Source organism: Motacilla alba, chromosome 6, assembly GCF_015832195.1.
Source record: "Motacilla alba alba isolate MOTALB_02 chromosome 6, Motacilla_alba_V1.0_pri, whole genome shotgun sequence".
NCBI classification, from domain to species: Eukaryota; Metazoa; Chordata; class Aves; order Passeriformes; family Motacillidae; genus Motacilla; species Motacilla alba.
Window position 1 is genome coordinate 33,083,840 of NC_052021.1, and position 23,450 is coordinate 33,107,289.

At 41.4% G+C, this 23,450-nt stretch overlaps 1 protein-coding gene across 1 annotated transcript; it reads right to left on the reverse strand.

The window, feature by feature from the left end:
• Positions 1–61: 61 nt before the first annotated feature.
• DHX32 (DEAH-box helicase 32 (putative)) lies at positions 62–23,113 on the reverse strand. Its single transcript, XM_038140678.1, has 11 exons — positions 22,262–23,113; positions 19,233–19,423; positions 17,327–17,699; positions 14,626–14,871; positions 12,366–12,465; positions 12,091–12,249; positions 4,910–5,101; positions 3,249–3,398; positions 2,069–2,259; positions 1,065–1,246; positions 62–323 (listed from the first exon to the last, which is right to left on the reverse strand). Exons 1-11 carry the CDS (start codon positions 22,529–22,531, stop codon positions 131–133), a joined length of 2,247 nt encoding a protein of 748 aa, XP_037996606.1. The 5' UTR covers positions 22,532–23,113; the 3' UTR covers positions 62–130.
• Between the last annotated feature and the right edge of the window lie 337 nt (positions 23,114–23,450).

A 23,450-nucleotide genomic window follows, 5' to 3' on the forward strand; every position in this document is an offset into this window, starting at 1 on the left:
TTCTTTGTTTCTTCTGTTAAATATATTTATGTCAAAAGTTTGAAATAATTTGATAGGTTAAGGTGGGGATGTGTTTTGGATATATTGCTTTTATTTATTGCTGTCCAGGATGTGATGGTTCAGTCTACATTCACTGAATAACACATCTCTGCTCAGTGGGAGCTTGGGGAAATTCCTCGTTTTCTTTGCTGTCACTGGCAGTTTTCTGTTCCTCCTTTGTGGCTGAAACAGGTGCCAAGTGATTGATCACTTCCTGCAGAATATCCTTGCTTTCACTTGGAGGAAGATTGCTGAAATAATATTGAGGCACCAGCTCTGCAAATCTGGGGAGGAAATCACACAAAACATTATTAATTTTTAATCGATTTTTGAAATACTTGAATAATTATTTCCAGACGTATCTAAAAGAAGCTACAAAGTTGATATTTCAACCCAAAACTCTGCAAGAATCCAAGATTCTCTGCAAGATGTAGTAGGAGTTTGTGCTTTCAGTAGCCTGGCACTGAAAATCCTCAGCCTGCACTTGAGCTGCAATGCAGTTCCCAGTGCTGCAGGCTGCATTAAATAGGAATTTCCCTGCTTTAGAACACAGTGGTTCAATAACATTATGAAAAAAGCTCTCCATGAATATGGGAAATAGAAAAAACGGGAGAGTGAAATGTATATTCTTTGTGTAAAGAGATTTCTGCAGCAGGAGGACTCTGGTCTCTCCCTGAATCCATAAGCAGCCATGATTCAGCTGGCTGGGTAGAGAAAATATGTTAAGAAAAGGATTTGCTGGAAAATAGGTTTTCAGGGAACAAAGACCTTTCCAGCTGGATTCATGTGTGAGCACACTGCTCTGTTAACTCTGTTTGAAATTTTCTTCTGTATATTTTACCTTGTAAGAAACTCCTGCAGCTCATAATGTGGGCTTTTTAATTGATTATAGTTACAGTGGCAACTACTGAGAATAGCGAGGGCCTGGGATCACAGATCTTCCCTTTTTATCTTTTTTTATCCTCCCAAAGTGATGATTTTGTGGATTTAAGAGTGAAGAAGCAGTTGCATCACAGTTCACTTACAGATGGGGGGAGATCTCAGAGACAACTCTGATGGAATTGCCCTCTGAGATGCTGAACTCGTGGAATAAAACCCACTCTGGAATCCTCCTGCTGTTGTAATAGGATGAGAAGGGGTGGAGTTGGGCCACTTGTTTGTGTGTTAACATTAAATAGTTCCCTGAGCCATCCACATCACGAGCAATCTGAAAAAAACCAATGTGGAGAGTTACCCATTATTTAATTGATTGGTGCCTTTTAGATTTAAACCAGAATTTAAACTTCCCTTCAGATACTTTCAACTGGAACCTCTTCCCAAGTTTGTGTGGGAAAGCTTGGGACTGGGTACCGTGAAATGAGACTCAAAGAAAATGTTCATTTGTGTATTTGAAAGGAAGCTGCCACAAATAATTACAAAACTATCTGAGTTTTGCTTTGCAGGTCCGTGTGAAAACATGTAAACATGTATTCTTTAGCACATATACTTTTCATAGACTTTTAAATACAATGTGTCAGGCCATGAAATGTGCAGTTGAGAGGTGATTTTTGTGTGGAGACTGAACAGGGATGTGAAGGAAAGCCTGGGGACTCAAGTGGGAATCAATCAATCTAGTTTACATTTACAATTACAGTTAGAGTGCCTTCCTGAGATGAGGCAAGCTGTCTGTTATGCACACCTAAATATATCCAAGTCATTTCTCTATTTCCAGGCAATTTTCACCTTCAAAAAGGAGATAATTCCTGGGAGAATATTGCAATTTCAAGAGCTTTTTTTGAGGTGTAAGAGTTCTTTGAGTGAAAAGTATATTGGCAGTTTTTTTCTTGCTATGGAGAGTGTGAACTCCATGCAGTGAGAGATGAACCCCAGAGAAAAGGCTGAAATGGGAAGAAGAGTTTGATACACTGGGAAAAAAAAAAAAAAAAGGCTTTTATGGTAATCAAGAGATTTCACTAATGAGCTTAAGTTTTCTGAAAGCATTCTACATAATTTAACAGTGCAGGAAGATGAAACCACAGTTTTTCCTTACATGCATGAAGTAACCAGATAAAAGAGCTTTCTTAATGCTTAGTAGATTTCCTTCTGATCCAAAGTCTGGTTCAGAGATGGGAAGTTCAATGCGCTTCATGATCTCCACCAGCTCAGCTCTGATCATCTCTGCCATGCTCAGAGCAGAGCAGCTCAGGAAATAATCACAGCACCATTTCTCACTGCTGAAGTCTGTGGGGGAAAAAACAATGTTTTGGCTTAAAGTAGAATCTCAGAATCTCACTGATGCAGAGGTGCTGCTCTGTGTTATAAACGCTCTTGCACTGCTGCAGATGATGTCCAAAATTCTGGTAATGAGCCACACAGCTTAGGCTCAGCTCACAAAGTGGGCAATACTTGATATCCTCAGTTAGTTTTGTAGAATTGCAGCTATTTCTTCCTGCATCTAATCCCTTCTTTGCTCTGTTATGATTAAAGCTTCCCAGAGAATGAGTCGCAATTCTATTTTTCAGGCCTTGTGGATTTAGGCCAGGATATGGAGTTGAAATCACACCTGTAGTGCAGATGCTGATGCTGCACTCTGGTAAAGGACTGGCTCTCCTGGAGCTCCCTTCAGCATTCCACATGGCTGAACAGGAGACAATCCTGCTTTCCTGTCTCAAGTTTTTACTCAGTGTGTGCAAATTCATCCCTCTGCTGTCTGAGCACTGGACTTGGGCTAAATGAGCTGGAGCAGGATGCTTGAGCAGGGGAAAATGCAGTGAAGAGCTTCTGCTGCTTTCAGTCTCCTGGCTTTTATTTGTGTTCCTCCAAATGTGGACTTTACTACTTTCCATTTGTCCCTTGAATTTTCCTTTCAGTTCACAGCTATCCAAACCCCACCAGAACTGTTGGGCTCTTGGGAAATTGAGGCCCTCCTCAACAGCTTTTATTCATCCTAAACTTGGATTTTGTGCCTCTACAGGAGGAACCATCATTCTGGTTTTGTACAGTGCCACTTCAAAGGACAGTTGGAATAGTGGTTATGGATCCCTGCTGGGTAAGAGATGCTGTCCTAGGATGTTTTTCTTTAATTAGTAAATTAATATTCATCAGCACTATCTACTCCCATAGGTTTCTCCCCGCATATCAGCAATTCTAGAAAGAATCACCCGATTTTTGGGTTTGTTTTTTTCCCACACTGGTCCCAGTGTGCTTGATTTTGGCTCGGGCACACTTGCCTGGGTGTGTGGGGTTGGCAGTGGCTGCCTTGAAGGCGTTGAAGATGTTGATGAGGGTGAAGTGATCTCCTGCAGGGTGGGAGAAGCGGCGCCAGCGGCTCCGAGCGATCTCCTCTGTGCCAGGAGGGGCGTGCAGGAAGCAGCTGGGAGCTGAGGAAAAACCAAGCCAGTGGTGAAAACACAAGGAGCATGCACAAAACCCCACTGCTGTTTTTGGGTTTTTCCTTCCTCAGTTGCCTTTAACCCCCAGTATTGGATTGCTGCTGAAGAACTGAACCTGCTGCATTCACTAGGGGTTTATTTTTGTGGGTGTCCTTCCAGTCTTGTTTTGTGGGAATCAGAAAAACAGAAACTCCCACGGACACTGAAGGGTTTGATCTGCAGCCTTGGAGGAAGATTGGATTGATATAAAAATACAATACACAGAGATTAAGCAGAAAAATCAAACTCATATTTCTAGAGTTGTAAGTAAGAATATGCCTTAAGTGAGAGAGAAACTGCACTGGTAAGATGGTGAAGGGTTTGTAATGTAGGGGTGGGGCTGTATGGAATAAGCTGAGAGTTTAGACGTTAGAACAGAAGCAAATGTGTGCCTGTGAGACAGAAGCCCTTTGGACAAAAGCATCCAGAGTGCAGCAGAAGTCTGTAAAGGTGATAGGTTAGAAAAGCAAAATAAACCCTGTGGAAACTGTCCATTGGGTTAGAAAGTTCTAGATTGCCTTGTAACAAAGAACTTGTGACTGCTCCTGAGCTATGGCTGAATGCTTGCCCCTCTGAAATCTCACAGCCTCTGAGGCTGATGTTTGTCTGAGCAATAAATCATTCTTAGTTTGAAAATAACCCCATCCCTTAGTTTCTAGCAGTGACAATGATATTGTATAATTAATGTGTGTTGCAAAAACAAAAGAGCAGCTTTCTCTCAGGCTGATGCCAAAAAAGCTTCCTAATGTCACAACCTAATTTAGCCAGAATCCAACAAATGGTTTCTTTATTATAAAAAGACATCTTTTGATTTAGTGCCTTAATTTGCCCCTCAATGTTGAAATTTGTGCTTTCATGTGCATTTTGCTTTTGCATCTTTTGAGATGGTTGAGCTTTTCTAAAATTGAATTGTGCCTATGCTCAATCATTTACATTTGTTATATGTACTTTAGAAAAACCATCACCAGTTAAAAATCAACCCAGTTTGGGCACAAAAAGTTGTCCTACAAGGAGAACAAGTCATGCAGCTTGATATCCTGTGGTTCTGTGTTTGCTGCCCAAGACCCCAAGGTCATGTCAGTTTTATAAAATATTTTAAGTAGAGAGACAAGATCACAAAGTAATTCTTTGTAGGTAAACAGTTCAATGTTTTATGATTAGAACTTCCTTTTTTTGCTGCACTGATCTGCTGCAGAAATGTAGATTCAAATAAGCAGGTTTCATTTTGAAGGGATGTTTCTGACAAAAGGGAGAAAGCCAATGGGCAGCTGAAGGCTGGAAATGGAATTCTCTGTGGGAATTCTTTATTTAGCTTTCCTTGTATCCTCTCAGTTAAGACTTGAACAGCCAAATACATTCATTTACTTGAAGTAAGCAGGATGAGGAAAACAAAAATTTGCTTTTACGGATAGATTTGGAAGGAGTCTGGATTGGGCAGGTGAGGGCTGATGCAGGAGTACCTGTGACCATGGCTGCAATGGTGAGCATCTCATCCACACACTCAAATTCACACGAAGCCAGCAGTGACTTGGACAGCTGAGGATCCAGGGGGAATTCTGACATAATAATCCCAAATTCAGAGAGGTTTCCATTGTTGTCCAGCGCTGCCAGATAGTCCAGATCTTCCAAAGCCTGCATCAGGTTTTCAGGAGCTAAGGAAAAGGGAAGAGAATTCCAGTTCTTGAGAGTGGTACACAGGATTGAATGCCTGAACTCTCATTATAATGTTTCAGCTGTGGGAAAATGATACTCCTTTTATTTGAACAAAAATAAGAACAATAATATTTGAACAAAAATAAGTGATTAAGAACAAAAAGTAATGGATGAATGAAAGGCTGAGAAAATTCTGGAGGAAGAAAATAAGAGGTAACAATCCTAGACCTGCAAATCACTTTGTTGATACTTTTAATGTCAGAAAAAATTTTGTCAAAAGCCCAGACACAATCCTCAATACCCTTAGACTCTGTCAAAACTGCTTCCATTATTGGCAGTTTTCAGGTGAGTTTTTTGTGTTCATTCTTTTTTAAGAGGGGTGGTCCCATTGGAGGGGTGCTGAGATACAGAACAGGTCTAGGAAAGATCTTTTTTAACCAGAGGAGATATTCTGATATTTACAGAAGTTATAACTGTTATTCTTGAAGGTATTTGGAGTTCTCTTGGCCTTTTTAATTATTATATTTCTTTTACATAGATTGTCATAATACCAGAAGAAAAATGGGAATGTAGTAAAAGAAAATATCTCCCTAGCAATTGCCTCTACTTTCTCACTCCACAAAATTCAATGTTCAGTTTTCCCTTAGTGTGGGTTATAACCTCCTTACAACCTCCACAGGTAGAAGTGAGAACAGTGAGGCAGCAAAAATATTGAGGGAATATAAGAAAATGTCCTGAGAGGACAGGATTAAGCAAATCAACTTTAAATTAGGACTTGAGCAGGTCTGTAGGAGATCTGATGGTGCTAAAGGGAGGTCAAACAAGCATAGAAGAGCTTTATGTGGTTGAGAGAGGGAGCCTCAAGTTGAAATTGTCAGGCCTACACTCCAAAAAATTGTTTCCAGAGCATAAAAACACGATGGAAATTTGGGAACTCCTGAAGTGTGAAGGTTCTTTAAGGTTCTTTCCTCCCAGCTTTTTTCCCAGGTAGATTTCTATTCCAGGTTATATTGAACGGTCAATATCTTTCATGGGTAGCAGTTCATTTACATTCACAGCTGCTCTCCAGCCACTGCAGCAACTTTCTCCTTACTCCAGCCTAAGGATCTGCTTGATATTTTCTCAGTTTTATGGATAACAAGTTAAATTTGAAGCTGGTGGCAGAATTTCCACTGCAGCAGGACTTGGCCTCATCCCCAGCCCTGGGAAGCTGCGCTGGCCATTTGTCAGGTGCTGTCAGTCTGTACATTAATGGGGAAAAATCCCTAAATAAAATATCCAGACCACAAGCACAGCTGCCCACGCAGGCAGGGGGTGCATTTGCACTTGGATCTTCATTAGTAGATGACTAGAAATAATTCCTTGCATTCATTAAGAGTGGGAATGTGTATGGCATCACCAAGACTAAAAGCAAAGCAAGGCTGCAATTGGCTGCTAGGTCACATTTTGCCACTCTTTCCCCACACATTCTGCAAGAAAATCTCAAGATCAGGTTTTGACTTCATTGGCAGTGAACTGTTTATTGCCATCTCTCTGGAATTAACCACTTACAGTCAAGGAAAAAATAAAGTGGGAAGCAAATAAGCACCTGTTGCTTTTAACCTCATTCTATTACGTCTGAAGGGGGAAAAAGTTTAATAATTCCCCTTATATGAGCTTTTCCAGAACTTCTCCAGCATCTCAATCTGCTAATGTGATTCTGGTTAAGTTTATAACCCCCAGTTTTCAGACAAATTCTCTCAGGAACCTGCAAATTCCTTTTGAAACTGTGGACCTGCTTCATTTCAGTCTCAGAGTTCTTCCCTCTGCCTGCACAATTCTATCCAGAGAGGACATTCATTATAAGAAATGTGGGGTTCAGTGGGATAAACCATGAGCCCTTGCAAAAGCTGAAGCATCTGAGAAGAAAATACTGAGGAGTTTTAAAGCAATGAGAAGCAGCAGCTGATCATGAATGTGTCAGTGACAGGAAATAAAAATCAGGGATAGTAAAAGGGTCACTCAGATGTGTAGTAATTACTAGAGATCATGGAAAGCTATTTTCCAGAATTCTACAAAGTAGTTTGTGCTAGAGCTCACAAAATATATGGTTATATGGCAGCCAATTTCAACCCCCTGATGGCATCAGTAATTTGCATTTTTATGCCCTAGAGTTAGTTGTCTTGAGATTTATAAGCACAAATTACGTCCCTGTCATGCTATGAGTTTTCTGGAAAAAAAAAAAAGGAGAAGAAGAAAAAGAAAAAAAAGATTCCTGGAGTTTTATTGCTCTAGAAAGGACAAGATAGTAAAGGTGGATTAGAGCAGGTGAAGCAACAGTAAAAAAGCAAAAATAAAACACCAGAGTAGGGCTTTTTAGGGCTTCAGCCACTGCTGCCTTGAGTGTGAACCACGAGGATTTGTGACTTCACTGCTGCTTTCACAGCAGCAAAGCTCAAAAAGCCTCTCAAGATGTGTCCTGCGCTTTCAACAAGAAGCTCTCACATGCCTGGAATTTTAAAAGGTATTTCCTAATCTGATATTTTCTTTCCCTGCTCTGTGTTCTTTGGCTGCTCAAGACTGGGTTGTTCTGGGCTCATTTTAGGAAATCTGACCAGTTTTATGTAAATACAGATCCTGCTTTTGATCCTTCTTGGGCTTAGGAAAGCAAATATATAACTTAATGTTATTGTTAGCACTGAGATTGTTTATTTGAGAGTTTCAAGCTACTTAAAATGATATTCTTGGTTTCATATTTCTGGGACTTTGATGTGAACAGAGGAAATTCTGTCTCTACAGGCAGCTACACCTGTAGTCTTCAGCACCACATCCTGAAATGCAAGTGCTCAAGGTGTGAGCAGATAAATTCCAAAGTATTATTCTTGTTGCATTAGGAAGCAAGTGATTTAGGGATTTGGTCTGTAATAAGTGGGTATTAGAGATAGGAATGAAACTTAAATGTCATGATTTTTAATAGTGCATTTAACTGCTCTCTTGTGCTTCTCTGGAGATCCACAGCTCCTGTGCTCTGGTCTCCTACTCTGCAAATGCTGAGTTTGTAAAATACCTTTTTTTTGATAGATCTCTTCCTTCCAGAGGAATAACTTTAAAAAGTTAGGGCTGCCATGGATGTCAGGTGAAGGAATGTTGTGCTTAAGGTTTTGCAGGTTCTGTTGGGCTGAACTGCAGAAAGAACTGCCAAAGTAATTACTGCAGGGAGAGCAGTCCTGGGGCAGGGTGTTTGCTGTTCCTGCTTTCTAACACTGCTCCTTGGACAGCAAACTGAAAACAGGGAGGCGTCTGTGCCAAGTTTTCCTCAAATTATGCAAAGACTTTTCTTCTGCAGGCACAAGTTTCTCTGTCCTGATTCTCTTTTCCCCCCTGCACCTTCTGAGTCAGGATTTTTTATGAGTCTGTTTTGCTCTGAAGCTACCAGTTCTATAACTATTATTTTGAAATGATAGTTGATCATTAAAAATGACCTCCCCAAACTCACACTTTGCAGTGTTTCCATTCCCCCTCACACTGCTTCATCACTCCTCCAGTCTGGCTGGTGATGTCCCTGCTGTGCTTTTCTGCCAGCAGGAACAGCCAGGACAGGGCCTGACCTGGCCTGTCCTGACAGAATATACTGAATAATGTCTGCACACATCACTTAATTAATGAAATACAGAATTTAAAACTCAAAGAATTAACAAGTAAATTTAAGATAATAGATCTGCCCTGAAGTGACCTCTGTTGAGCAGAACTTACATGGTGCATTGAGTTTCTGTCTTTGACATTCTCCAGTGAAAATATGCCAACAATTTATTTTTCTGAAACAATTTGAAATTGTATAAATGTATACAACTCTTATTCTGAATTTTCTAGAAACATATTCTCCAGGGGGTTGTGAAAGCATAGCTCTCAAATGTCATGGTCATGACCATTGATGCATCCTTAAATCTGAAAATTGTTGAGGGAAATCCTGAATGAATGCAGAATCTGCAAATGCTTTCCCCTTGATCCCACAGAGAAATTTTACATGGCTTCATCTTTCTAATGCTTCACTTTGCTTAAATAAGGATTTTCCAGTGATTTACAAAAGTACTCAACGTTGCTGCAATCTATGGGACTGGAATTCTTTTGTCCCATTATAAACCCCAGCAAAGATCTATCTGAATTACTGATCAGAATGTAAACACATCCCTGTTCTAGGGGCACGGGGATCCCTCTAATGCACTTTGGAGCTGCAGTGCCAGGTTCATTTTCCTCTGGCTCATGAATTCCAGAAAGGGGAACGAGCTCTGCTGCATTTGCTGCTCTCGATTATGGCATGAATTAAATGCAGCAGCTGTAAGCCTGACATGTTTGTTGCTTTCATAATGCAGTAATGAGTCAGACCTAATCCAGGCTTTTATTTCTCCTCAAAGAGCAGCAGAAAAAAAAAATCCCTTGTGCACATTGTTGCTGAGCAGAAATAAAATGTTTTACTGATGTATTTTTTGTCTCTTATCTGCTGCACGTTCTCCATGTGCAGGAGACAGATTGAGAAGTACTTCTTGCTATGAATTCCAGTGTCCTTCTGATTTGTTTGTTCACCAGTTCATGCCCGTGTCTTACTCTGTCATCTCAGTGAAAACTTGATTTTTTTTTTTAGGAGAAATTCACCTAGAATTCAGAGAATTCACAGAATCACTGGGTTGGAAGAGACCTTCAAGATCATCAAGTCCAACCCAGTCCCACCACCTCAACCAGACCACGGCACGCAGTGCCACATCCAGGCTGTGTTAAACACACCCAGGGATGGTGACTCCACCACCTCTTAGAACCCCTAAAGCCTCCCAGTGCTTCAGCTGCAAAGACAAGGTGAGGAGGTTTGTTGGACAGAAACAGAGCAGAGGAAGCCTGTGGCCCACAGGGGATGCTGCAATGTTTTTACTCCTTTTACTCCAAGGGAACTCAGCTCCAAGGAGGTGAAGAGCCATGGAACAGTCAAATCCATGGCAGGGATGGAACTGGGTGATCTTTAGGTTCCCTTCCAGCCCAAACCATTCTTGGGTTTGTGTGCTTGAAAGCCTGATGTGTTTTGAGTTCTGTGAGCTGGTCTAACACAAGAACTGACTCCCCTGACAAGTTTATCCCTTGGGTGCTCCAGTTTCTTTCAGAGAATTCCACAGCAGGCACTTCAAACTCTGTGCTCTGACTGTGGGAGCTTTGCACTCATCTCTGGAGGGTTCTGTAGGATCAATCCAAGTGCCGGTAGGACAAAAGTTCACTGCCTGCTCCAAAGTGGAAAGAAAGCCAATGTGTGATGTGTCCTGGTGAAAGGAAGAGCTGTGCTGGATCATCAAAGCTGTGTCTCAAATGTTTAACTGTGCAAGGCAGGAAGCAGCCAAGGAAATTGTGCAGATTTTCTCCTCTCTTTTCAGAGCACCCTTGCAGTGTTTGTGGGAGTTTTCCTTTGTTCAAGCAGTTTGTGGGATTTTGTTCTTGATTCAGCCAGTTTGTCCACTGTACTTAGTGGACAATAATTTAGTAATTCCTAAACCTGTTCAGTACCTGCACCTGACACTCTTGATCTAGCCAGCAAAAGCTTTGTCACATGTGATGTCCGTCCAAGTAAAGCCAATTCCTTCACTCATCAAATACCTTCACAATTTTTTACACATCAGGACAATGCTTTCTTCAGCTGCATTATCCAAACATACAGCCAAAACTTAGAATTCCTGCATCTGTGAAACCCTTCTGTGCCCCTAGCATTTCATTCTCTCTGAATGCTGTCCCCTTTAAATCCAAAAATGCCGAATGCTTTCCCTCGTATAATTTTACTAATTCCTTCTACAGTTCAATACCAACTTTCTTCATATCCAGGAAAAGCATTAATATGTTTTAGTATATTTTTAATAGTAAAATACATTTTAAATTTGAGTGGGAACAAACTATTCCATAAGCATTTTCCATGTAGATTTTGTGGTTTCAGCATAGGAGATGACACAAGGCCAAAATATTGCAGTTCTCATTGCTTTTGAATTAATTGCCATCAGACTGGTCAAGTTTTTCCAATTTCTTTTAGGCATGTTTCTGCTAAACAGACACACAAGGGGAAAGCAGAATAAATTTTCTTTTAAATTCCACTTAATTGTCTATTGCAACATCCAACAGTGAGAATTAGCACTTTATTACTGATTAATGACAGTGAACAACTCATAGAAGAGATCATTCCAATTTTGTGTAAGTGCATGAGGAAAGGCAGGATAATATAAGAAATTTTCCTTTTTGCACTGAAAAATTATCATGAATGAAGCCAGCAATCCCCAAAGCAATGAAATCAGGACTATTTCCCTCACTTCAAATGGTTTCAAAGCAACAGCAGAATCTGCAGTGGCTCTTGGGGTTTGTGATAAGCCAGAACAGAGGAAAATATCCTTCTATAGAAAAAACCCTAAATTATGGAGTCAAGGGGAAAAAAAAAAGGTAACTTCCTTCACTCTCTTACCTCAAAATTCAATGTTTTCCCTGCCTAGTATTGAAAGTGTATTTGGGTTTATTTTATAAGGAATATTGTCCTTAAGGAACAGCCCATTGTAAATTTGAGGTGGGAGATGCTGGAGGATAAGGAGGAAGCTCATTTCCTCCACACACATCCCCCAGGTAACAACAGTGGTTTATTTGGCTTGTAAACTTTTGATTAAAGGAATATATTTTGTTGGATATCTGTACAAAACCTCGTACAACAAGGCACAAATTTTCTTTGTGGGCTACAGGAAAATAATATGTAACCTAGATGAGAAGATACTTGGAATATTGATTTTTTTGTTAGCATTCCAAGTCCATTCAGATACTTTATGGTCTTTTTTGTAAGTGCTATTGAGCTGAGAATGGCTGTAGCAGGTAAATGGGAAAAGCAGGGTGATATTATTACAAGTCCTTAAATAAAAAACAATCCTGTGAGCGACAGGGTAAAATTAACCTGGAAAGAGCCTCTAAAATAATAATAAAAATATGAGAAAGTGGTGCATCCCCTTACCTGGGCTGCTGATGAAGTCACAGTGTGCAAAGCCTGCTATGTCCATCCTCTTCAGGAACAGGACCAAGCTGGTGAGCTTGGATTCCTGAACTTTAGCTGGAATTTCTGCCTTCATTTCCTTGTATGTAAATTCTTCAGGGTACAAGCAGAAGATTTTCCCTGGAAGAGAATTCAGGAAAATTACCTTTTTTAAAATGCTTCCTCCTCAGGTTGCCACGTTGATCGTATTAATTAATTTGAGCTAATGGATTTAAATTTTGAGCTAATATTTCTACCTGATGGAGACATGCCCAGAATTTGTTTATGCACCTCTGCTTGACTTTGGCTGATAGGCTGGGTTAGAACAGAGTCTGCTCTGATTCTAGGATTGTACACCTTTAAATGAAAGAGACACCAAGCATCAGACAAGTACACAAGGGCTGCAAAAATATGAATGGTCTGTACTGAATTTCTCTCTAGGTCATTTTACAGAAAGGGTAGTAACAGTTTTCATTTCTTTTCATTTCGGCAGCTTGGGAAGGAGAGCACTCAGCACCCTGACAAACTGACAGATGTTTTGCAGTCACTCTAAGTGTGCTCTGAGATAAATGCCTTTTTTTTTCCCCTGAAAAAATGTACCTTACTAAAGCAGAAAATGGTATCATCAAGAAAAACATCCAAAAATATTATTTATTTCTTGCAGTGACAGAATCCCAATGTTTTCTGACAGCAATTTGCTCCCTAACTCCAGATTTTTATCTTAATACTGAAATTACAGGAGATGAGGGCTGCATTAGAGATGTATGATGCCATGGTTTATAGTTATCTTAATTATGCTTTATTTGCATTAAGCTGAGGAGCTGAATTCACTCCCTGCTCTGGCCACAAGCCTGTGGTGTCCAGCAAGACATAAAACTGCCAGGATAAGGCAGCTCTCTACTCCTGCCTTCTGAGTCAACTCTGTGTGCTTCAAGCGGATAAAAAAGAAGATAAAAATTAAAAAAATAAAAAAAAATCCTTCAGTGCAGGGCACAAATTTCTTTTCCTGAATGTGAATTGCTGATTTGCCCCAGCTGCAAGGCTCAGGTGGGATTTTGCTCTGCACTGAACTTCTCCTGTTCCCTCTGTGCTCAGCTGACTTTGGCTGAATGGGAATTTGAACTGCTGAGGGAGGAATGCCACAGGACTGAACAAAAGAACTGAATTAAAGGTAAAAATTGCATCACTGAGAGAGGTGATTTGATAGACATCAGGACTGTTGGATCTGATCTGTTCCCATTGATTTGTATTTTAAATTGACAACATTTGTAATTTGTTGGATTGTACTTTGGGCTTCAGGTTACCATGGCAGTGAAATTCATTTCTGCCATTCAAGAAAACTGCAGTTGTAGGAATAAGTTTAGAAATAAGCATGGTCTAATTGAAAACTGCTTTTGGGCTCTTCTTCCTTGCACAAAAAACTGTAACTTTTTAAAACTTGCCTTGAGACTGAGTTAGTTCATAATTCCCAGTTAAAAACCTTTTAAATGACAGCTTTTTGCAACGCAAATGAAAGGTACTGGTGGTTCACGAGCTTTTCCCTGAAATACTTGCAAGGCCAATCAGGATTAATGATCTCTGCTCCAAAATTTTAGGAACACTTAACTCCAATTTTGGTTATTCCACCTTGTACTATGGAAAGGAAATACATTACATTGTTTCTTTTGCCTGGTACTGGACTTTTTATTTTAACCAGGACAGTTACAAAACCTGTAGTAGTGCAGCTCTCCAGTTCATGTTCCTGCACAGTTACTCATCCCTCAGAACATCAGTTTTGTAGAAATAAAACAAATGAGGTGGTTTTTTTTTTTGCAGCTGCACTAATCCTTCCCAGGGTGGAAAACAAGAAATTAGGCCAAAATTAGAATGAACTGGAAAAGGTTAAGTATTAACTAGATAAATTAATTAATTTAATTAATTTATCTAATTAGTTCTAAATGCAATCAGGTATTTGGATGGGAGCACATGTCCAGGAGGAGCACAAGCAGCTTGAAAAAATAGAGATTCCCTGGGTGGGCAATTACTAAGTCATTAAATAAGGGATGAAATAATCTCTTAAACCAGGAGATCTGCCAACAGCTGCCTAAGAAGTGATTGTATTCTGCTTTATGTATTAAATACTGAAGAGAGATTCATGCCTGATAGGCCAGAACTCAAGTGAGATTTATTTTGGAAACAATCTGTCATGTGTTTGGTGCCCAAATGAGTGGCAGTTTCAACTGGAAGTGTTCATCTGGCTTTAGAAACTCCAAAAATCCAATTTCTGATTGAATTTGGGAAGTAACTGTGATTTCTTGCTTGATTTTCACATGAAATGCCCATGAAAATGGTTTAAATTCTATTAATTTACATGTTAAAAATACCATAGAACCTGTGCTGGGAAAGAAGAGAAAACCACATGATCCTCTGGAGACCATTTGCGTTAATCTGAGCTGCACAATTCCCTCTCCCCTGCCCTGAAAAAGCCCTTTTGCAGAGTTTATTTTGGACAAAGTCCTTCTGCTTCCCTTCACTGACCTTTCTTGTCTCCACACCAACATCGATGACAAAAGTCACGTTTTTAGTCCAGATCAAGGGCTCTCCAGAGCTGGTGGTGAGTAGCACTTTCCTCCTGTATTTTTTGCAGCATTTCTGCTTGTTTTGAATTAGTTTGGGGGTCAGGTCTTGTTTTGTGGGGTACAAAGGGATGGGGATCAGTTCTCCAAGGTCAGGGTTTAAAATGGGTTGTTCCTGTCTGATCATCTGATAAGCTTTTTCAATTTCCTGTAATCAAGAGAAATACATTTTTTCCTTACAAAATTGTTATCTTAGTCCAATTGCAACACATAAAACGATCAAAATATGCAGAAACCTCCCTACTTTCCCTTTATTATTATATTTGAGTAGATATAAGTGTTGTAAAGGTTTGAATTCTTTTCCCCCAGTGATTAATAAACCCTATAAAGATTTAATAAAGTCAATAAAATGGTCCCTAACTTGTGTTGGTGGAACATCACCTTTAAAAGAGTTCACAGATCCAGAGGTTGGATATGAATTACAAAAGCTTTTTTTTTTGTTGTTTTTTTGGTGTTTTGTTGTTGTTGTTGGGGAGGGGTAAAAGGAAACCATTTATGTTCTGCACGATTTTTTGAAAGGCATACGAAAATAATTCATGGCCTTCCTCAGTCTGAAAGGGAATTTTTTTTTTAAAAGCATTTTTATTAGCAAAGGTTTTGCAAAATTGAAAAGCCAGACTGAGCTTCTCTTTGACAGTGACACCACATTTCCAGCAGTTACAGGTTGAAAGTGCTCCATAAAAATGGTTATAAAGATACAGGAGTGACATCTAAGAGCAAGGCTGGCAGCAGGGCAGCTCATAAATCCTGATGTTCTTGGTTAATTCATGTTTTTGTTTAGTTTAAAAGACACTTGAGTACTTGGGAACAGTGAACCATTACCACTATGAAACTTTAAATCACAGTTAAACAAGAATTCATGGGATGTTCTGGTTTGTAATGAGTGCTCTGTTCATTGTGAGAGAGAAAAATGAGTGATCTCTTCTTGGCAAGAAAGAAATTCCTATTTTAGTTTTGTGGGGAATTTTCCTGTCAAAAAAAACCCTTTTAAGCAGAAATAAAACTTTCTTCCCAACCTTTTGAAATGGAGAGTGAGTTTTTTCTCTATAACATTATTTATTGTAAATATGGGGACTAACACAGAGAATTCATTACTTTATCATTTGTAAAATTGGTGTCTATAAGGTTTAAAAATTATTCTTGACACTATTAAAAGTGTTTCATATCCATCCCCCTTTTAACAGTGAAAAGCAACAAACACTACCTGGGTAGATTGTGGAAAATTATCTTCGTATGTGAAAAGTCATTATTTCCTGGGGAGTTTGTTGCTCTAAAGCAGATTTAATGACACACAGTGGAAGATTGGGGATCATTATCAGGAAAATAATAATTCTAATCACAAATACTGAAATATTTATTTGGTTGTCAGATTGCTTTGACAGCTATAAAAGACCTGGTATAGTGAATTTAGGGAACAACTGCTGTCCACAAAGATTCAAAGGTGTCACAATTTAGAATGGCCAAGCCTGTGCAGATTCCTGGATTTTCTGTCACACCTCTGGAGTGACATTTTCCTCCTGCTGCTGTGCACACAAATGGTTGGGAAGAAGAATCCAAATGGAAAAATCTCCTTGGGAGGCTGAAGGTAAAAATACCCCTGTGCTGTAGGACATTGATGGAGGCTGGACCTGTGTCCATGTGTCCATTCCCACCCAACAGGGATAGCACAAACTGTGGGATGCCCAATGCCAGGACAGGTTATTAAATCCCTGCTCCTGTGTGTTGCTGTTACAGCTTTTTGTATCACACAAAAGGATGGTGGCCTTTCTTTAAACCTACAGAAAATATAGATATTGTCTCCACAGTATTAATGTATTATATAGATATTTTCTGTGTATAAAACACAGTGTTATGCCATGACCTCTTTGAAGGAAAACCCCAAAATTATAAAACCTGGTGGCACATCTGCTGTCTTAGCTACTGACAGCAAGGTATTTTCAGATAAAAAAAACCCACCTTTCCTGATTAAAATCAGAAAGAGAACAGGATTGATTCCTAGAGAGGCTAGGACAGAGACTAGGCAGAGTTAAAGGAATAAAGCAGGGATTTATTTAAAGGCCTTCACAGGACACACCTTGGGCAGTACAAGAGCCTGGCCAAGGCTCCACCCAGGATGGACTCCAGGTCATGAGTTTTCACACTTTTGTAAGTTTTGGTTCGTTTCCATACTGGGGTTAATGTTGAAATGTTGTTGCTTTCAGAATATTTGACTGGAATGGACAGCCAGGAGTTTAATCAAAGTTTCTTTGTGCAGTATTTTTGCTAAAATATAGGAGACTATATTGATTCTATTTCTAATGTAGATGGACCCAAGATGGACAGCGTGTCATGAGTTCTCACACTCTTATGAGTTATGGTCCATTTCCATGTTGGGGTTAATTGTCCAATTCCAGCTCCAGGGGATGCAGTCCCATCCTCCCAGTTTGCACTTCCCAATTCACTGTTGTTTGCACTTTTGGGCCTGGAAAAGGATTGTTTTGTGTGACTGAGCTGTGAGGAGAACTTGCTGAGACTTTATATGAAGTTGAGAGTTATACACTAATGCAGCACAGGATGTGGAAAATACAAAAGCTAAAACTTAAGGCATCAGGTTAGCAGCTTACTTGCTCAGATGCCAGGAAGATGACAATGTCCCCCTTCTCCCTGGTGTGGTGGATCTCCAGGAGCAGCCTGAGGGCAGGCAGGAAGGGGTCCCCGTGGGCGCTGCAGGAGAACACGGCCTGGGCGCGGTGCCTGCCCCGCACGCGCAGCACGGGCACGCTGCCACAGAACCCCTGCAGCGTGCTGCACATGTGGGGGGCAGTCAGGAGCACCAGCCTCAGCTCTGCTCTGGCTGCCAAGACCTCTTTGAGAAGGCCAAGCAGGGCATCTGTGGCCACAGTCCTTTCGTGCACGTCGTCCAGGACGATGACGCCGTAGCAGTTCAGGAGGGGCGTGGACATCATTTCCCTCTGCAGCATCTCATCTGTGCAGTACCTGCAACACACACGCACAAAACTCTACCAGGATTCTTGGACTACTACTGTAAGAAATTAATTCAGTGTCCCGGGGGCAGCTTGGTTCTTTCTGTTCCAACAGGAGAGGTTTGATAAGAACAGGGAGTATTTTTAGTCTCAGTTACATGTTCAAATCCTTCCTTTAGCAGCTACAAACCTGATGTGATTCAATGACACTCAGAGACACAGTGGTGGAAAGGATGCTCCAGGCAAAAGCAGAAATCCTCCTGCCCTGAAATCATCTGTTCATCTTCCATCACATGCCATAAACAATTCCTGAGCTAGGAACAAATCCTTTTGGATGAGGAAAAGAAGGTGCACTTGAGGCAGAGCCAGAACCAAGATGAACAATTAATTTATACCATAAGGCTCTTCTCACTTCTATCCCTTCTGATGACAGTTTTTTTAAAGGATATTATTTTTGTTATGCTGTTCAGCAGGACTTGGAATTCTTGAAGCAGGTTTTCATGTGTGAGAGGAAGGGATTCATCTCCCTCTCAACAGGAGCAGCTGCAGGATGAGGTTTAAGGAGTTCTCCACAGACAGAGAAAGGACAGGCAAGAGGAAGAATGCTGGAAATTTTCAGAAGTGGTGAGTATCCTCTTCTCCACTGGAAACCGGTGGCTGAGAAAAAAGCTTGTGGTCTGTGTATGATACTTTGTGCCTCCTACATTAAGGAACCAGAGAAAACAACTCATAACTTTCTGGGAGGCTCAAAAGCTGAACTCCTGTGCTCCTGCTGTCACCTGCCTGTACTTGCTACATGAAGTGCATTTCTTATCTCCCAAAAATCCCCCTGAATGCTATTTTCCTCTTGTTGCTGGATATACCCTCTTCTGGCCATGTTTTTTGATTGCTTTTGAATTTTAACTTTACTTTGGGAAAAATTATCCCCTGTTCTCTTCTGGTAATGAACACTCTTGTACTGGAAAATAGAAAAAAAAATAGAGGAAAAGAAAAAGAGGTTACTGAGGTGCTTAATGAAGTTTTGCACGGACAGTAACATTGCCCACTTAAATCTCTGCCATGATTTACCCCAGAATGCCTCCTTCAAACCTTTTAGTGCTTATTGATTTATCACAAAATCTCTGCAGAAGAGAGGAGAGAGCTCACTGCAGTCTGAAACTTCCACGTGAGGGGCAGAGAGGGGCAGGCTCTGATCTGAGCTCGGTGGTGGCCAGGACTGAGGCAATGAATGGCTGGAGCTGGGCCAGGGGTTTCAGGTTGGATTTGGGGAAAGGTTCTTCCCCAGAGGGTGCTGGGAATGGGCACGGCCCTGAGGCTGCCAGAGCTCCGGGAGTTTGGACAACACTCCCAGGGATGCCCAGGGTGGGATTGTTGGGGTGTCTGTGCAGGGCCAGGAGCTGGACTGATGATCCCTGTGGGGTCCCTTCTACCTCAGTGCACCCTGATTTTAAAAGATCCCACAACTTTCCAGAGCAAGCTCTGCAGCGCTGCCAGCCGCCAACTCCTCCAGCCGCACCTTGTCCCAAAGGCCTCCCAAGGCACCCACCTCAGGATGGTGTCGGGCGTGCAGCAGCTCTCGAAGGGGACGCAGTAGCCCACCTCGTGGCCCACGCTGACGTCCATCTGGTCGGCCACGCGCAGGGCCAGCGCCACGGCGGCCTGGCGCAGCACCTGCGTGCACACCACGGCGCCGCGGGCCCGCGGGGCCAGGCAGTGCTCAGCACACCACTGAGGGACCTGCGGGGACAGCAGGACACCGGCGTGAGGGCCGCGCCAGAGCAGCAGGCTCTGCGCCTTTGGAAACCATGAGCGGGCCAAAGCACGAGCTGAGCGAGCCCATGTTATCAAAAGTGCTTCATGGATTTAATTTTTTTCAATGTTATCAATGTCATCAAAAGTGCTTCATGGATTTAATTTTTTCCCATAGTTTTTTGTAAAGAGCTACAACTGAGGGAGCTGGGGGTGCTCAGCCTGGAGAAAAGGAGACTCAGGGCTGCCCTCATCACTCTCACAGCTCCTGAAAGGTGCCTGTGCTCAGCTGGGGCTGGGCTCTGTCTCCAGGCAGCACTGACAGAACAGAGGACACAGTCTCAAGCTGCACCAAGGGAAATACGGGTTGGATATCGGGAAAAAGCTTTTCCAGAAAGGATGATAAAGTTCTGGAATGGCTGCCCGGGGAGGTGGTGCAGTCACCATCCCTGGGTGTGTTTAACAAAGCCTGGATGTGGCACTGGGGGCCAGGGTTTAGTTGAGCTGTTGGGGCTGGGTTCGATGATCTTGAAGGTCTCTTCCAACCCAGAGATTCTGTGAAATTTGTGAATTCTGTGGAAGAGCCTAGTAAAGGAAATTAAAATGAATATACTGCAAAGCCAACGATAACATTTTCCGACCCCTTATATTGGGATAATGGATTTAAAGACTAATAAGTACTTTCTGGACTAAAAAATGTTTATTTTAAAGAGGGTGCAGTGTACAAACTGTGGGGTTTGTATTTGATTAGATTATAATGGAAATTACTGTAATTTTTTATTAGTGTAATTTCCCATAGGCTAATTCCTGTTAGGAGCTCACTCCAGGACTGGAATTCTGAACAACCGGAATGTTCTCAGCAGCACGGAACAGCAAAACCAAGCTGAGCACTCGCTGCTCGCCAGTGCCTGCAACCTGCACGGTCATTATCAATGACTCTTGGAATCTCTTAAATTCTCAACATGGATTAGAAGGTTTGTCTGGGAATTGCTCAGCTGGACTCAGGTTGGTTGGAATTTGCTGCACAAGGGGATGGGGTGACAGCAGGGTCACTGCAAGCACATGCTGATGGATCCAGCTGATGCCTTGTGAAGGCTGACCTAGAACAGAGGCTGGGCAGAGCTAAAGAATAAAGCAGGGATTTATTAAGAGGCCTCAAATAGATCCACCTTGGGCAGCACAAACCAAAATGGCCGCAAAATGGAGAGCAGGTCATGGGGTCTCTCAGTTTTATAAGTTCTGCTCCATTTGCACCTTGCAGTTCATTGTCCCGTTCCAGCTTTAGCCCAGGCACTCCCACCCTGCTTGTTTTTCTCTCTCCATCCCACGCTGTTTGTGCTCCTGGGCTGAGCTTTGGATCATTTGTCCTTGGTGCCCAGCTGGAGCAGGAATTGTTTTGTCTCCCTGCTCTGTGCAGAGCTCACCATCCCCTGATATGAAGCTCAGACCCACACACTAAAGCAGCACAGAACCTGAAAAATAGAAAAGCTAAAACCCGAGGCATCACAGCGAGGTCGGTGCAGTTGTGTTCAGGGCTGGCTCAGCAGCAAACCTGCTCCTGCTGGATCATATCCATGGAAAACATATTCCAGGATTTCAAACTGGCAAATGCCACAGCCAATATCTGTAATTTCAGATGAATTACTCTGCAAACACATAACTGAAACTAAACTGCTCCAGGAACTTACGCAGCAGCTCCTTAATTTATATATTTACTGACATCAACATTGGAAAATATCCATGTGTTGTTATGAGAAATTAAAATTGCATTATAAATATTATTTTCTAACCCTTTATTTAGTCAACATCTAAGCCTAGTTGCATCAGTGACATATAATTTATTTCTGTATAGTTATATGCATTTCTAGAAATGTTTAAGAACCAACCAGCAATGTGCTACACCTTATTGAAGGTTCCATAAAATTTGCCTTGTTAAAGGACAATTTTAAAGCTAACATTTCTTAGCAAGTTGTTTACTATTACACAAGTTTTTTTGTGTGTAAATTACAGGCAATAACAAGGGGTAAAAACCTGGCACTTCAAAAATTATTCGGGTGTGAATCATTTTTATGGGAACACAGGAATTTTCAGGGAGAGGTGTGATGTGTCTAGTTTAAAATGTGATCTCTAGAAGTGTCCAGCATTGCAGTCTGTAGGATATACGAGATGCCCTGTAACAGTAATTATCCTGCAGCTCTACCTTCAAGAAATTTCTCTCCGGATCCCAGTCATAAACAACAGCATTTTGGCTGATAGCACTTACTTGAAAATTCTTTTCTACTTGCTGTGACAACAGACCTGGGTTGTTATATGGTGGTAAAGCAGAATTTCATAGTCCTGACTGATACTTGTGTGCTTAGACTCAGCTGAGGTTGTGGCTTCAGTGGTTTCTTTTAAAGTGAGTTTTGTAAAGTAATTTTGTGCTGTTGGAGAAAACATTTGCTCCTGGCTGAAGAGGGGGAAAAAACCATAAATTCTCCCTGAAAATCAACCCTGCTGATTTCAATCCTTCATTCCCTGGGAATGTTTTGTCACTTTATCTTATGACAAATCCCCTGTATTTCTTTCCTGATACAGCATTAACCAGAACCAAAACACAAAGTAACTTCAAAATTTTTTTTGAGTGCTTGAAGAAAGTTATTAAAATGTTTAATATATTTTAAATCTGTACTTGACTGCATTAATCTTTATTCACATTCTGTATTTCACTCTCCCTTTCTGGCTTTAATACTTGGATTACAATAGTCCCAGTGACTCTGAAATTCATACCTCATTAAATATTCTAAGAATACATAAAAAAAACCCCAACCAGTCTGTTGTACTGACCTGGGAGCTCTTGCCAGTCTTAGCATCTCCTGACACAATCACAATTTGATTATGAAGCAAAGTTTCCATGAAAGTACATTTTTCTTGCCATATTGGAAGCTCTTCTCTCTCTTTCATCAGTCTATAATAACGGGAGGAGTAAGGCAAGCCATCAAAAGGATTAAGCTCTAAATCTTCTCCACAGACAAGAATTTCCTCTTCATCCCCGTCGCTGCCGTCAAGTAATTCTGAAAAGCAGTGGTTCTCTGGTGAAAAGGTTAAAAACTCCATCTTTCTTACATATATTATTCCCAGCAAAAGCACATTAGTGATGGAAGGAGTCCTTTGTGTGCTGATTGATCATTTTGGCCCCCTAAACCTGAGTAAATCCATTTTTCCTCGCTCCAAGATTAGTATTTCACAGCTCTTGGGTTTAAAAGTCCAGGCTCGGTGTCCAGCTGCCTTTGTGGTCTGCTTGTCTCACTCTGGGTGGTTTAACAACCACAGTGAGCCTGGAGAAAATCTATTTAAAAAAAAATAATCACCCCAAAATCTTCCAAATGGCAGCAATGGAGCCAGAAAGAGAAGCTGAGCAGATTTTGCAGTTCAGCACTGAGTCCAGCCTGTGAGTCCCAGTGTTTGCTCTCGTCCAGGCTGGGGAATAATTGGGCAGAGCAGCTGAGCCTGACCTTTGTGGCTGCTGGGGGAGGCTCTGGAGCTCTGGCTGTGATTGCAGGGCTGGCATGTGGGAGCTAATCCCAGCACAAAGGCTGCACCCCTGGGTGCTGCAGCAACAGGCAGGGCTCTGCCTTTGTGCTCTGTGCAGGGCTCCAGTGAGTCACAGCAGCAAAAACTCTTTTTATGCGCTCTGTGGATGAGCCCAGAGGTCTTGGGAGACTTTAGCAGCTTTTGCTGCAGTTAAAATACTCTTAATACATGAAAAAATCCCAGAGTGAGGCCAGTTCTAATCCTTCAAGGGCACCAGAAGTGGCCTTGGGAGGTGGTGGAAGAAAAAACATTATTAATGTAAAGTAACTCCAACTCTGAGGGCTCAAATGTAGCAAAACAGCTTCCTAATCTTGGCTGAGCTGTACTGTAAGACAAATCTGAAACAGCACTTTTAATTTTAGCTCCAGAGGGCAGTTATCACCAGGATGCTGATAATGTCCAGTTTTCATGCTCAGTTAGGTTGTTCTGCTGCGTTTGGATT